The 12841-nt window shown below is 47.8% G+C and overlaps 1 protein-coding gene across 3 annotated transcripts in view; it reads right to left on the reverse strand.

Annotated features, from left to right (window-relative positions):
- Positions 1-8998, reverse strand: part of LOC119462150 (protein eva-1) — a 300367-nt gene extending 291369 nt beyond the window's left edge. For all 3 annotated transcript variants that reach the window (XM_049672389.1, XM_049672390.1, XM_049672388.1), the window contains exon 1: positions 8538-8998. In XM_049672389.1, the coding sequence (XP_049528346.1) occupies positions 8538-8715 (178 nt within the window). In that variant the 5' untranslated portion in view covers positions 8716-8998. The remainder of the gene's footprint in view (positions 1-8537) is intronic.
- Between the last annotated feature and the right edge of the window lie 3843 nt (positions 8999-12841).

The following is a 12841-nucleotide window of genomic DNA, read 5'->3' on the forward strand; positions in this document are numbered from 1 at the left end:
GCTTGTGGATTCAAAGGTTCTTGTGCTGTTATTTATTATAGGCATTATGTTTCTCAATTTCCACCGGTTTTCAAAACAAAAGTTTTCAAAGCTTTCAAAACGCAGAAACGCAAATAGTCTCCGCGCAAACACGTAATCGTTTGGAACTTTCGCATTTATAACGCAATATTTTGTTGAAAATTATGAATGTGTAATGTCATAAAGCCGTTAGAAGCCAGAAGAGCGAAGTTGAAGCAAATTCATATACTTCCTATCGTTACCATGCTACGTGAACCACCATCTTGCTCCACCTGTAGGCACTATCACCCTGGTTCTCTGTAGTAATTTTGTATATGAAACTCTGTTGACTATAAGAGTATACGAGCGAGCTTCCAAGTATAACTAGAAAACGGCTAGTGAACTTACTCGAACCAGGATTAATACGCTGTTAAAACCAGCCGTCAGATAGACGGTCTCGTTTTCATCATTTTGGACAGGCCACCAGCGTCATTCCGACAAGGCGCTTCTGTCGCCGGAAACAAGGCGGGAGAGTCACGAATACCCCATGAAAAAAAAAAAATGAAATTGCCCTGCTGAGAAAGCGATTCGATTGGCTGCCGTGTGCAGTACTTCGCGATGTACGCCTAACAAAGTGATGGCCTACCATCATTCTGACGGTTAATGGCTTGAAAATATAACTGCCAACATATTTCCCGTCATTTACTACAGCATTGTTTTACAGTGTATGCCACCATCGTCTTCGTTTGACCCTATGTGTGACTATTAGGTAAATATCCTTTCTCGATGTTCTACTTTAACGTTATTTTGACATCCCCCGATAGCCGATCACCGAGGCAAGCTATAGGGTCGTCGCGTCACCTTGCCCACAGGAAAGGGGAGATGGCAGGCATGCAGTTTGCGCGCACATGCACAGATTCACATATTCGGGCTCGGACTTACTGTGATGATACCCACTGCAGCGTTCCCGTGGCTGTTCTCTGTATACGTTGCCAGGGTGACAAGCTTTCTCATTCGGAGGATAGCCTATCGCGTACAGCTCATACATACGCTGCGGAAGACCGACACGGGAACAGTGCCAGAGACCAGCTCGAAGTGAACGTGCGATGCTCGATGTAGCAAACAACTGGCACCAATAGTCCAGGCAGGGTCGATGTGCAGTCGTAAATACGCAGTCTGAATCAAAAGCTTACGGGCGCAGGTGTCAAGAAAAAGCGGAACTCTCACTCGCGTTGTGACAGCTGTCGGAGAAATAGCTGAACACACTGAGTTGGTCGAACATATACTACGATGAACGGCTCTAACCCCGACTTTTTTTTTTTTTTTTAGCCTTGCGGTTCAACGTTCCGAACCTACACGGCGCGCTGTCAGGAATGCTGCAGTGAGGGCTCCGCAACGTGCATCAAAAGCACGGTACACACGCGGTTTTAACATGGCGCCCCCCGCCAGAATGCAGCCAGGCGCGGCCGGGAGTCAAACCCACGCCCACGCGTGCTCAGCAGCGCGACACGATATCCGCCTAGATGGACGCAACTCTTAATTCCAGTTTACAGAGAAATTCAACGTTTCCGCACGTCATCGTATAGTCTTCTGACGCCAATAGTATAGTACTACAGCTGCACGCTCTAGACTCTATACCTCCAGCGGTGCACGCCGTTGCGAAGAGAGGTGTATAGCGGCGGTAGCCAATCACGTATACACAACACGATTCAAATCCGTTGCCGAATCCAGCCGAAAAATAGGGCGCTGCAGCAGCAAATCGGCGCAGTAATTCTTGTCGCGAAGCACGCGAAGAAAACGAAGATCTCCGACAAAGACAACTGCCGATGCCGAGCTAAACGGTACGCGCAAACGAAGCTCGCTAAGTACCGCTCGGGCCTCGGCGCTCTCCAGCGCAGACGCTGGGTCGCATTAACGGCCCCCTTTGCGCGACCATTAAGACGTCGTTAGTACCTGCAGAAACACGCGTTCCTGACAGCGGCAGAATCGACGGCGGAACACAGCAGCAGCCGTTTGTAGAAAAAAAAAAAGCAAGGAAGGATGAAGTTCATAAATGAAGACAACGGAGAATTAAACATAAGAAGAAGAATTAAGGCAGGCGAGTATATACAGCTGTCTGTAAGCGTGCGCGAATTTGGGCACCTGGCATAGAGGAGGAGCAAATTAATGGCCCATGTCTTACAGGCAAGCACAAAGCTACATTGCTCGGCGTGATTTTGCATTTGGCGGGACAGTACTATACGGGGTATAGGCGTTGCCGATGTGGTTCAACTCTTTCCCCCTCTCCACATAATGAAATTGGGAAACGACGGTGGAGGTCTGTGCGTGCGTGCGTTAGATTAACGAGGCATCCCTGCCTCTTTCTTAATACGATTGCCCGCGTCCACGTTCCTTTGTTTCGTTAACTGTTTTATTCTTCTTTTTGCAGAGAAATGCCGGGATACTCTGTTCCACGAGTAAGCATTTATGTGCCCGCTTTCTTCATATCGCTTCACTAGCATTCGCGGGGGTCCTGACGGCGTGCCGTCACGATAGTAATAACGATATTTACTGAGGAGATACGCAAGACATGATAGTTTCTGCTTTTCATTATTTTATAAGAGGCATACCCGTATACTTAGATTTAGGTGCACGTTAAAGAACCCCAGGTGGTTCAAATTATGCCAGAGTCCTCCACTACGGTGTGCCTCATAATCAGATCTGGGTTTTGGCACGTAAATCCCCATCATTTATATTTTTTAATGGGATGAGAGAAACCGCTTCATTGAAAAGTTAGAGGTAACTATATTTTGCAGATCGCATGTTTCTTATCGTTCAGTCCGGCATATCTATGAAGCGACCGCTTACTGCTTCTTATCCATGCATTTCAATGAGAAACTGAACACACGCGGTTTCTTTTCTGACACACACACACACACACACACACACACACACACACACACACACACACACACACACACACACACACACACACACACACACACACACACACACACACGTACGCACAATGATTTATATGACAAGATCATAGTTTATTTATTATTAGCGCTCACATATGCATATTCGTGCAATAATTTTGTTTTCGCTATTTGTGTGCAGTTCGGTTTAGACCCTATAATATACCTGACTACGTAAATCACCCTGTCTTCGATTCTTACGATTATCGATCAATGGTAACAATCAACGAACACTTCAACTATCTTATCAATCAAACATGGCCGGAGCTTTTCAGTGCAGCGGGAGTGATGACTCTTTACTGCTTTTCTTTTCTTGTGATGTTTATTTCTTTCTTTGCAGCCATGCGCCGAAGCCATTTGTCCAAAAGTTTTGACATTTCTTGGGATTTCTTTTACTGAACTAATGGGTACGCGTTTGAAGTTAAATTGCAATTGACGGCCATAGGCGAATATAATTTTTTTTTTTTTGCTCCCAATACTCGCAATCATCTGACATCGTTAAGCCTGACGTGCCGACCATGTCGCCGATCACAGGCTTTGCCCCAAGCTGTCACCGTTCTATGCATGCGCAGCAGCCGCCGCAAAACAAGACAAATAAAATGGGAAGACCGAGGTGGAAGCGGCGCCCAATCAAGAACGACAGTGACGAACTCCGTTGACGGTATACACGCACATATAGAAGCAGTGACGTACGTAAGTTGAACGAAAACAGTGACAGCGTCCTCGAACGGGGCCATCGGCCGTGGTTGACGCTGACCAGTAGCCGAACGTGCTTTGTCGACAACGATGAGATGACAGAATTGAACGACGTTATTGTGGCTCTTTTTCGTGTATTGTGAAATCCTGCTCAGTTGTGGTTAAGCGCTCGTCCCGAATGGATTTGCTCAGCACCAACGACAAAAAAAAAGAAAAAAAAAGAAAAAAAAGGTAATAGAATAGGAATTGTAGCCAAGCCTTACAATCCCGTTATAGTAAACGTCCAAGACATAACCAGTGCTGCCTCACAACAGAAACACGTTCACTGTATAGAGAGACCACCGGGTTGAAGTGAGATGTCCGAAAAAGGTGACGGCGTCATCAAAATGGCCATCGGGCGTAGTTGACAATGCCCAGCGCGCGAACGTGCTCGTCGACGACGGTGAGGGGACAGATTACAGTATGGAACGCTGTTATTGTAGTTCTCGTAAAAAAAAAATGCTGCTTAGACAGAGGCTCAGTTTACGAATTGAGGTATGTCGTTGCACCACTTGCCTTGCGTCTTGCTTGCTTACTGAAGGCGCAACCCATCTGACGACGCTGACGAAGTGCCGCTTTCCAGGCCATTCGCGGAAGAACCACCGACGGCGTGGCAGTCAACACATGTGGCTGAAACCTTAGTGGACCCGACGCGGTTGCTTAGTGGCTATAGTGTTTGTCTGCTAAGCACAAGGTCGCGGGACCGAATCCCGGCCATGTGAAAATGTATGATTTCAGGCGATGTTTGACGTTCCTTTAAAGCAGGAAAGCGTTGCGTGAATTACGATGATGCCGAAATTACCGATTTCGGTGCAGCCAGAGAGGCTTGTGATGGGTAACAACACATTCTACTATCACGGACAAAAGTGATAAGGATGAGCGAGCGTCGACCGAATCGCATCGCTGCGCTATCTACCGGGATCAGCCGCGCTATCACCTGCGTCAGAGACCGCAGGAAAGCGCATTGGTGGCCCACGCTGTCCGGCGGTCTTTAACGCAGGTGATAGCGCGACTGATCCCATCAGATCGCGTAACGATGCGATTCGGTCGACGCTCGCACGTCCCGGGCACCTTTGCCCCCCCCCTCTATAGTACATGGCCGCCCGTTCTGTTAACTGAAATGCCGTATCGAATTTTATAATTCAAATATAATTTCACAATTCTACTTCAAGGGGCGGTGCTGGGGATGTCTTATGTGACACCCAAACACTAGAAATTACTTTTTCAGACTTCGTTAAATATGTTAGTTGCTGTCTTATAAGACTGAACGACCCTGAAAGGTGACTTACGGTAACGCTTGCTGCTTAAAAGAAAAAAAAAAGTTAGTTTAATGTGAATGTTCAAATATTTTCTTTGCATTGAAATTATTCTGACTGTCACGGGCCTATCTCTTAAGAATCCGAAGCGAAATCACTTGGGTACTTTCCTAGACAGTGCTCAATTCGGCCATAAGTTGTCGAATTCCGCCACGTTTGCGTCTTGAGCCACGCAGGCATACAAGACACAGTCGTCCCCCGAGCCCAATCAGAGCTGATCAGATGGCGAGATTTAACAACGTCCACAATAGAGCAATAGTCCCTGGTATACATAAGCCCTGCAGCGGAATTCCGCCTGGTCCAGTCGCTAATGTATACCGCGCCTGAAGTTTGTCGATCGCACTGACATTCCGCTGCAGCTTCTCCGTTGCGCAATGTCATTCGCGCGTTCACGAAAAGAGCGAGAGGGTGGGGGGGTGTGGGGGGGACAGCGCCGACGCGCACCGAATACGGCGGAACGACATTCGCCCGAACGAGGAGGAACGGAGAGGGAGGAGGCGAACGCGTACACTATACGAGGCACTGGCGCTGATCGGCGCGTTGATAGCCGCACGCGAGAATGATGAATCGGACGGCGACGTCCGCGCGGCGAGCGAGCAAGGCGCGTGGGTGAGCGGCGGGGACGCGCGTCGACGCTCATCGGTGTCTGACAAGTTGCGAGGAATAGGGGAGGGTGAGATGCCGGGAGAACGCGGAGCAAAGCCGGTGCTGCGCTGCGCGCGCCGATTCGAAAGAAACGGTCGTCGCGAAGTCGAGGGGAACGGAAGAAAACACGGCTCGTATCGAAGTGCGCGTAGTACTTACTGTACGATATATACGATGAGGGATGCGCGCTGTTAGACAAGCGATGGCTTTAATTTGTCGAGGCGTGGCGGTGTCTCCATTTGGAAGACCGGCTTTCCACTTTGCGCGTGCTGAGGATGGAGAGAGACACGTCCGAAATGGACGTCGCCTTGACCCGGGCCGGACCGAACGGCTGACAGCGAGAAAGGAGCGGAGAATTTCGCAGCGCGTTAAACTGTCAGAATGAGAACTCGGCAGTTGGATGTCCCTTGGAGGTTTCTTCGCTGCCGCTCCCGAGTTAATGCTGCGTGTGAAAATTGATATTTGTCGAGGCGTTTTTTTTTTTTTTAACGACCTTGCGATCGCTTCTTGAAGCTCCAGTTGAGAAAAGTATTTGTTACTGAAGTTCTCCTATGTACAAATGAACGTTTCAGACTTGCAATTCCCTGTGTGCTACCTACATTCCATATTGGATATTTTTTTTAGACAAGAGCTTACGTGTCACTGTATCGGATAAAGGCCAGTGTGAGGAGCCGTTGCATTATACTGGTGTTTTATAATGTATGCACATACTTCCTGAGCATGACCCACGCTCAGCTTTTAGTAGTTTACCTTGCTTACAAGGTGTCACAAACACCATGAGTCGCTGGCAACACCACACACATTGTCGGTTTTAAACGCTACTCACACATTGGACACATCATATCGGTGCTACTTCGCCGTTTACTACTGTTCAAATTACTACTGTTAAGGTGCTATTGTTGAACAGTAGTAATTTCTTTCCAGCACAATACTTTCAAACACGCCTAACGAACGCGCACTGCCTTAATATGTGCCGTCAGCGAGTAGTCTGGATGAACACTTGAATGGCTGAGTAGCATGCTCGCAGAGAGAACTGCAATATTAACAGAAATTTTAGTCAACTGTGAGTCTGTGATGCAGTTGTGGGGTTACAATTGCTTTCAACCCCCATGTTTGAGCGAGAATCAGGTGAAAACGTTCGGAACGTTGTGCAGGTTCTGTTTCAATGAAGGTGAATACATTAGTAATGCGGAGCTTCGGTGGCGAATGAGTTACCACCTCGACCATTAACCCTCTGGAAACGGCAGCTTTCGCCACCACCATGAAATAGCTAGAGGAGAAAGGGCAACACTTGCTTTATTTGTATACCCGAACGTTGACTACTGAAAGGATAAAAAGCTCGTGAAAGAAGGTTCGCTCCGGGTGGATTCATTGTCTATGCACAAGGCGATTTGTTTGCTGAATCTAGAGTTTCGGCCGCGGCTTAAAGTTTGGACATCCGGATATGAAATTCTCGGGCTTCATTCAAAGGGAATTAAATGAAGTAGACGTTTGATGCTTTACAGCTGAATGCAACAGAAGTAGCAGGTAGTCGACCCTGACGACAGGTTACGAGCAGTCGTGGTGAAAAGAGAACCAAATTGGCGCTTATATTTCGCAACCAGACAAGGAGAACTTGTCGACGACAAAAAGGCATTTTTTTTTTTGCGTGCACACCCCAACTACGTCGCAGTAAACGCTCAATAAAAAAAAAAAAAAAAAAAAGGTAGGCAAGAACGTCGCGATTAAGCAAGAACGTCACGAGAAGTCTTGCAATAACGAGAGCAGAGTGAAGTATAAAAGTAGTTTAGTGCGAGTTCTAGGTTTTATTAACTAAATTGGAGATGTTATATCTATATATTTATACAAATATTTTTTTTTTCGTTTTTGTACGTCGGCTTATTAGAAACGGACATACCTGAGCGAACGTCGCAATTTTATTATTTTGTGCCAACTCTACGCTGCCAAGTAAAGTTAGTAAAATCCGGTCCAACAGCTGTTAGTTTTCCTGCCATAAACCTGTTTTCTAAATGCACTTGCCTGCGAATAAACTCTACGAAAACAGCCACAAACAGACGCTTTCGAAAGCTCGTATACCATTAATAAAAGCCTCAAGTTGGTCACAGCTCTTTGCAACGTGGAAAGGGCAGTGCACCGCCGTGGTGGCAGCTTGGGAAATAACTTTAGCGCTTTCGTTCTGTCGCTGTCGGTAAACGACTAAGAACGTAGTTTAAAGCTGCTCGCAGCTTTGTAGCACACACAAATAGTGAAGGGATGCTAAGAACAATGGATTTGGACAACACGGCCAACTTCCTCCACAATGTGTGTAGCTTCAGGAAGAAAAAAAAAAAAAGGTATCAGCAAACATTTTGTTCATTCACGAAAAAGCACCGGTGGTCTGCGCAGCCGCAAAACCCCCTCACAGCCCTGTCGCGTACTCGGCAAGCCTCGGCAAGCGGGCGCATCTTCCAACACGCACTTGACGCGAATAGCAGCGCGACCGCGACCGTGCTTTTGTAAAAAGCCGCTGCAGACCACGCGGCGCCGATGGCACGCCAACGACAGCTGTCTCGAGCTGCGGCGTGCGTCCATACAAAAAAATAAGAATAAAGCACGCGCACCGGGCCAAAGGCAAGCCGCGTAGTAGACCCGTCAGCTGCGGCACGCGGAAGAGGCGGGCTTCCACTACTACGCCGAAGCAAACGACGCAGCCCGTAGCAGACGACGCCGCGTGTTTTGTGAAGCGCGCCGGTGTAGCAAAACGCTCAAGCTACACCCAAAAAGAGCGCGCAAAAGAAGCGAGCGCGCTCGACTCGAGCACGGCATGCTCCCGCAAACGTGTGACACAACCTGCGCGAGTTCCAAGGAAGCGGGGTAGGGACAGAAAAAAAAAATGACAAGAACTCACGCAGATGCGACGACGAGGCGACGCTCGGGACTAGCAGGCACAGCACGACGACTACGCATCGAATCCACGAATGCTTGGCGTCACCGGCAACGGTCTCCAGAGGAAGCGGCGGCGACACAGTGCATCCCATGCGAGCACGACAACGTTGCCGCACCAAGGCAGCCGAAGAGGCTGCCATCGTAGTGCGCGCACTTTTCACAACGCGCGCACGCCGCTGAAGAAGCGCACCACAACAATCTATCCGGCAAAGCGCGCACACGCGCGCGTGCTAGCAGCCGCTGGTTTTTACGGGGGAGCCGGTGCCTCTCACGCGAGTGAAAAAAAAATCACGAACCCCGCCGCCACAACAGAAGAAATTCTCTCTCTCTCTCTCGGAGAGAAGGGAGAGAGAAACGACAGGACTTCCAAAAAGCCGCGCACGACGCACTTATTCGCAAAGGGCCGACCCGACCCGCACACGGGCCACGCTGCCACTACTGACAGCAGCAGTTTTGCGGCGTGAGAGGATGCGAGCGCGGCCGCTTGAGGCGCTGCGGCAGCCTGTCCCATCACATCGTTCGTGGTGCGCGCCTCACCGTCCTCGCGCATGCGCAGTAAGAAAGAAAAGTCGCGCCGGTGGCGGACGGACGGACGCCTCGTAGCGGCCCCCTCTCATCCCGTTCCCTTGGCGGGCCGCTTGCTGGCAATGCATCGCGCACGCGAGCCCTAGCCCGGAGGGAAGCTGCTTTTTCTGCGAACTTTCTTTACAGCCCGGGGCTCGCTCGAGCCGTAGTAGGGACAACGAAAGCGGCTCCCTGAGTCACGCGAAGCAGAACTCGGAGGAGCCGGAGAGGCGGGCGCTGAGCTATAAATACGGCAGCGAACGCTTAGGAGGAGGAACTGAGAGACGAGAAGGGGGGAACGTAAAAAAAAAAAAAAAAAAAAAAAAAAAGGAGAGGCCAGGGGTGACTGTCGTACGAACGACGAACCATTGAGGGTTCATTGATGATCCGGAAAATCATTCCTTCCGCGAGCCAGAAATCGGAGACCGGTAGATAATGGAAGAACGGCAAAGAGAAAGGAAACGCCCCCAAGAAAACCGGGAAGAAATAACAATCAGAAACTATGTGTGTAGAAAAGGTTGCTTTTTTTATGCTCGTGGTCGGCTTCTTGCTGCACTTGTCTCACCTACTTGCTTTAGGTTTCTATTTTCAGGATCTTCGTCGAAGGAAAGTAAATATGCAGTAGCCATGTTGTTCATCCGTATTTTTCGTCATCTTCACGTTTGTTTCGTCGAGTTTGTGCTTGGTACATCCTTGCAACATGTGAGCAGGTGACCGGATGAACTCTCAGCATACTGCAATGCAGCTAATGAGGACATGACTCAAAGAGACAGCCAGAATCACAATAACTTCTTTACTGTACATATTTGCCAATATCTTTAGTGGAGGGCCGGGAGGGGGTGGGCTGGGTGCATATACAAAAAGCTTTAACCTCTGATACGGCATTCCAGTCATAGAGGATATAAAACGCATCCTTTCACTTCGAGTCATTTCTAAAATCTGGTGGTACAGAAAAACATCGTTCCAATTAACTTGGCCCTCTCAGCTTCGCTGTTTCTTAATTGCTCTTTTTTACTACACCTCATTATTTATCCTCCCTCACATGGGCTTCTTGCATTAGCCTGCACAAAGTATTCTATGATTAACCTTGCTGGTAGTTAAGAAGCTTCGTGCTAGCAGTTCTCGCACGTTAAACTATCGAGTGTGAGAGGAAAGGCCCAAGCCGGAAACTATATTTATCTTTGTCAATCGAGAACCTACGGCGTTGCAATTTGCCGTCAGTTCTGTGGAACTTCGAAGCTGTGTCAACTAGGTCATATTTAGCAGCATAAAAAAAATCAGGCTTCATATTACATAAAATGACGAGCCTGCCTCATAATGTCGTGCCAGATAAATAGCCAACTCCTTTGCCAGATGAATTGACACTTCGACGCCTTCTTGCCGAAGCTTACCTGCACTGCCTCATTTGCCGATGACAGATTGAAGTGGTAAGTAGAGACGGGCGAATATAAAAATTTTCGAATAGAAATAGAATACGAATAGTAAGCAGTGAATATCGAATGGTATATCGAATAGCCAACCGCAGACGCATAAATTTAAAGCAGGAATACATTTCTTGGTACAATTAGGCCCCACACTTGTACTGACTAGCGAGGAAAAAGACAGCTCTGTATAAGGGACAATAAGGATCAGTTTTAAACACAAGATCACTCATTGTCATTAGAAAACTGCACGAATAACCTCTTAACATCTCTATAGAGCCCGATTGCAAGCAAGCCTTCCAAGAATATATAGCTGCTGAATAAATGGTTGCAGCAAATGTTGCCGAACATGGATCGGAAGTTGCGAACACCACACCCCCCTCCTCCCCCGCACTCAAAAAAAAAGAAAGAAAAGCGTAATTACTCGTTTTGTCACCACACTGCCTCGAGAACTTGTGTCATTGTTTCAATTCTGATAATTGCCGATACTTTGTTTAGCAGACGGACAACAGTAGCCAGACTTTACCAGTGGGTTGTTCCAAATATCTTGTTAGTTTAGGTATTCAAAAGCGCCGAGTAGTTCATTTTAGAAGATGAGTAGCAATAGTTATTACGTAATATTCGATTCCCCATTCAAAACTTCAAATATTCTCCCACCCCTACACGGATAATGTGTAGGTGGGAACGTTAACAAGGCTGAAACAACGTTCAACCAGGTTGGCAACGTGCCTCAGAAAAGGGTAGGAAGTGGGTAGTAGAGATAAAACAAAAGAACAAAAAAAAAGTAAAAAAAAGGGGGGGGGAGAAGAAAAGATAATGACACGAACAGCGTTAGGCACTTGTCATTTGGTATCAAGCAGTATCACAGACTGCTGGGTTTTAAAAAACGCAGCAGGACGCTTTCATGCATCGCATACGCAAAGCCAACGTGTCCTTATAATGATGACGGGGATATTGCAGAGTAAAATGCCCGTAAAATTCCCGCCATCTAATTTTCCTAAAGTAATTATACTGGCCAGCTTGTCAGCTAGGGCACCCACGCGCAACAGGTACTTCGAAATTTCTGCTGATTGCTGATGCATGGAGCTCGGAAATGAATCTGCGCTCTGCATTCGTGCGAGCTCGAACAAAACGGAAACTGCTAGCCACAAGGTGAACGATCGTTCATTGTGAAGACCAGCGGTATATAGTGCAGCCGCTCGTAAACTCACCCATCATACACATACAAAGTAAAAAAAAAAGCAAAAAAAAAAAACGCATCGTTTTTGCAAAGTTATGTGCCCATTCACCTACCCGGGATGCCTGCCCTGACAACAGCTGCGGCAAATGCGCTCTCATACACTCTTCGCTGCGTATGCATGCAGCTGGGAATAGCTCTGACTGCTTTTAGCCGCTCACTGTTTACACTGCAGCATGGTCAGCTGAACGTTAGATGTTTTGTTGGTGGAGTGTATTCGGTGACTCCGTTGAAAGCATTGAGTTAATCCATATTTACACAACGTGAAAAAGAGCGCGGAAAATTTATCAATTAATGACATAAGTAAACAAAAGTAAATGTCAAGCTAACCATCTAATTCTTTCGTCATGTGCGGACAAACGCCGACGATTTTACGCCAATCGCATCTCGCGCACCATACCGAGGTGCAACACCCGCATCTCACAACTGGCTTCTCCTCACAACGCTGGCGCGGTGATGAGCGTGAATGTCGTGGGGAGAAGCCTGGTACTTGCCAGACTGCCAGGGTCCTGTTCCTGATGCGCAGAAGCAGTTGTCTCGCGTGCGGCGTGGATGCTATGAACATTCCCTTCGAAATGGGGCGGTGGGTTGAGCCACCAAGCTCCTTTCCTTGGTTTGCCTAACGTCTTACGTACTTTTTTTTTTACCAGTCAAAAATTTCCAGCATCAAGCTTTCTGAACTATTATTGGGAACCGCTGTTTGTGGTCTCCCTACGTTTCTGCGATCAAAACTCCAATCACCCTTTACTAATCTCTGTTCCGCACACACTTGCTTCCCCCCTGCTAAAAATATGTTCCATCGTTTCCCTAGCTTTACCGCAGCAAGCATCATATGCTTCTTCTTCCTTGGTGTACCTCACTTTATAACTGCGCGTTGTAAGCCATCCTGATCTCGCTTCGAAAAGTAAAGAGCTTCGATCCCTTTCAGATATCATAGATTGTTTCTTTCCTAATTTAGTTTTTACCTCTCAGGTAGCTACTCACAGCCGGTTCCTTTCCATTGCCGCCATCCGAGGAGATTGCCTCAACCTCTCCGTCTTTGCG

Source organism: Dermacentor silvarum, chromosome 8, assembly GCF_013339745.2.
Source record: "Dermacentor silvarum isolate Dsil-2018 chromosome 8, BIME_Dsil_1.4, whole genome shotgun sequence".
NCBI lineage: Eukaryota > Metazoa > Arthropoda > Arachnida > Ixodida > Ixodidae > Dermacentor > Dermacentor silvarum.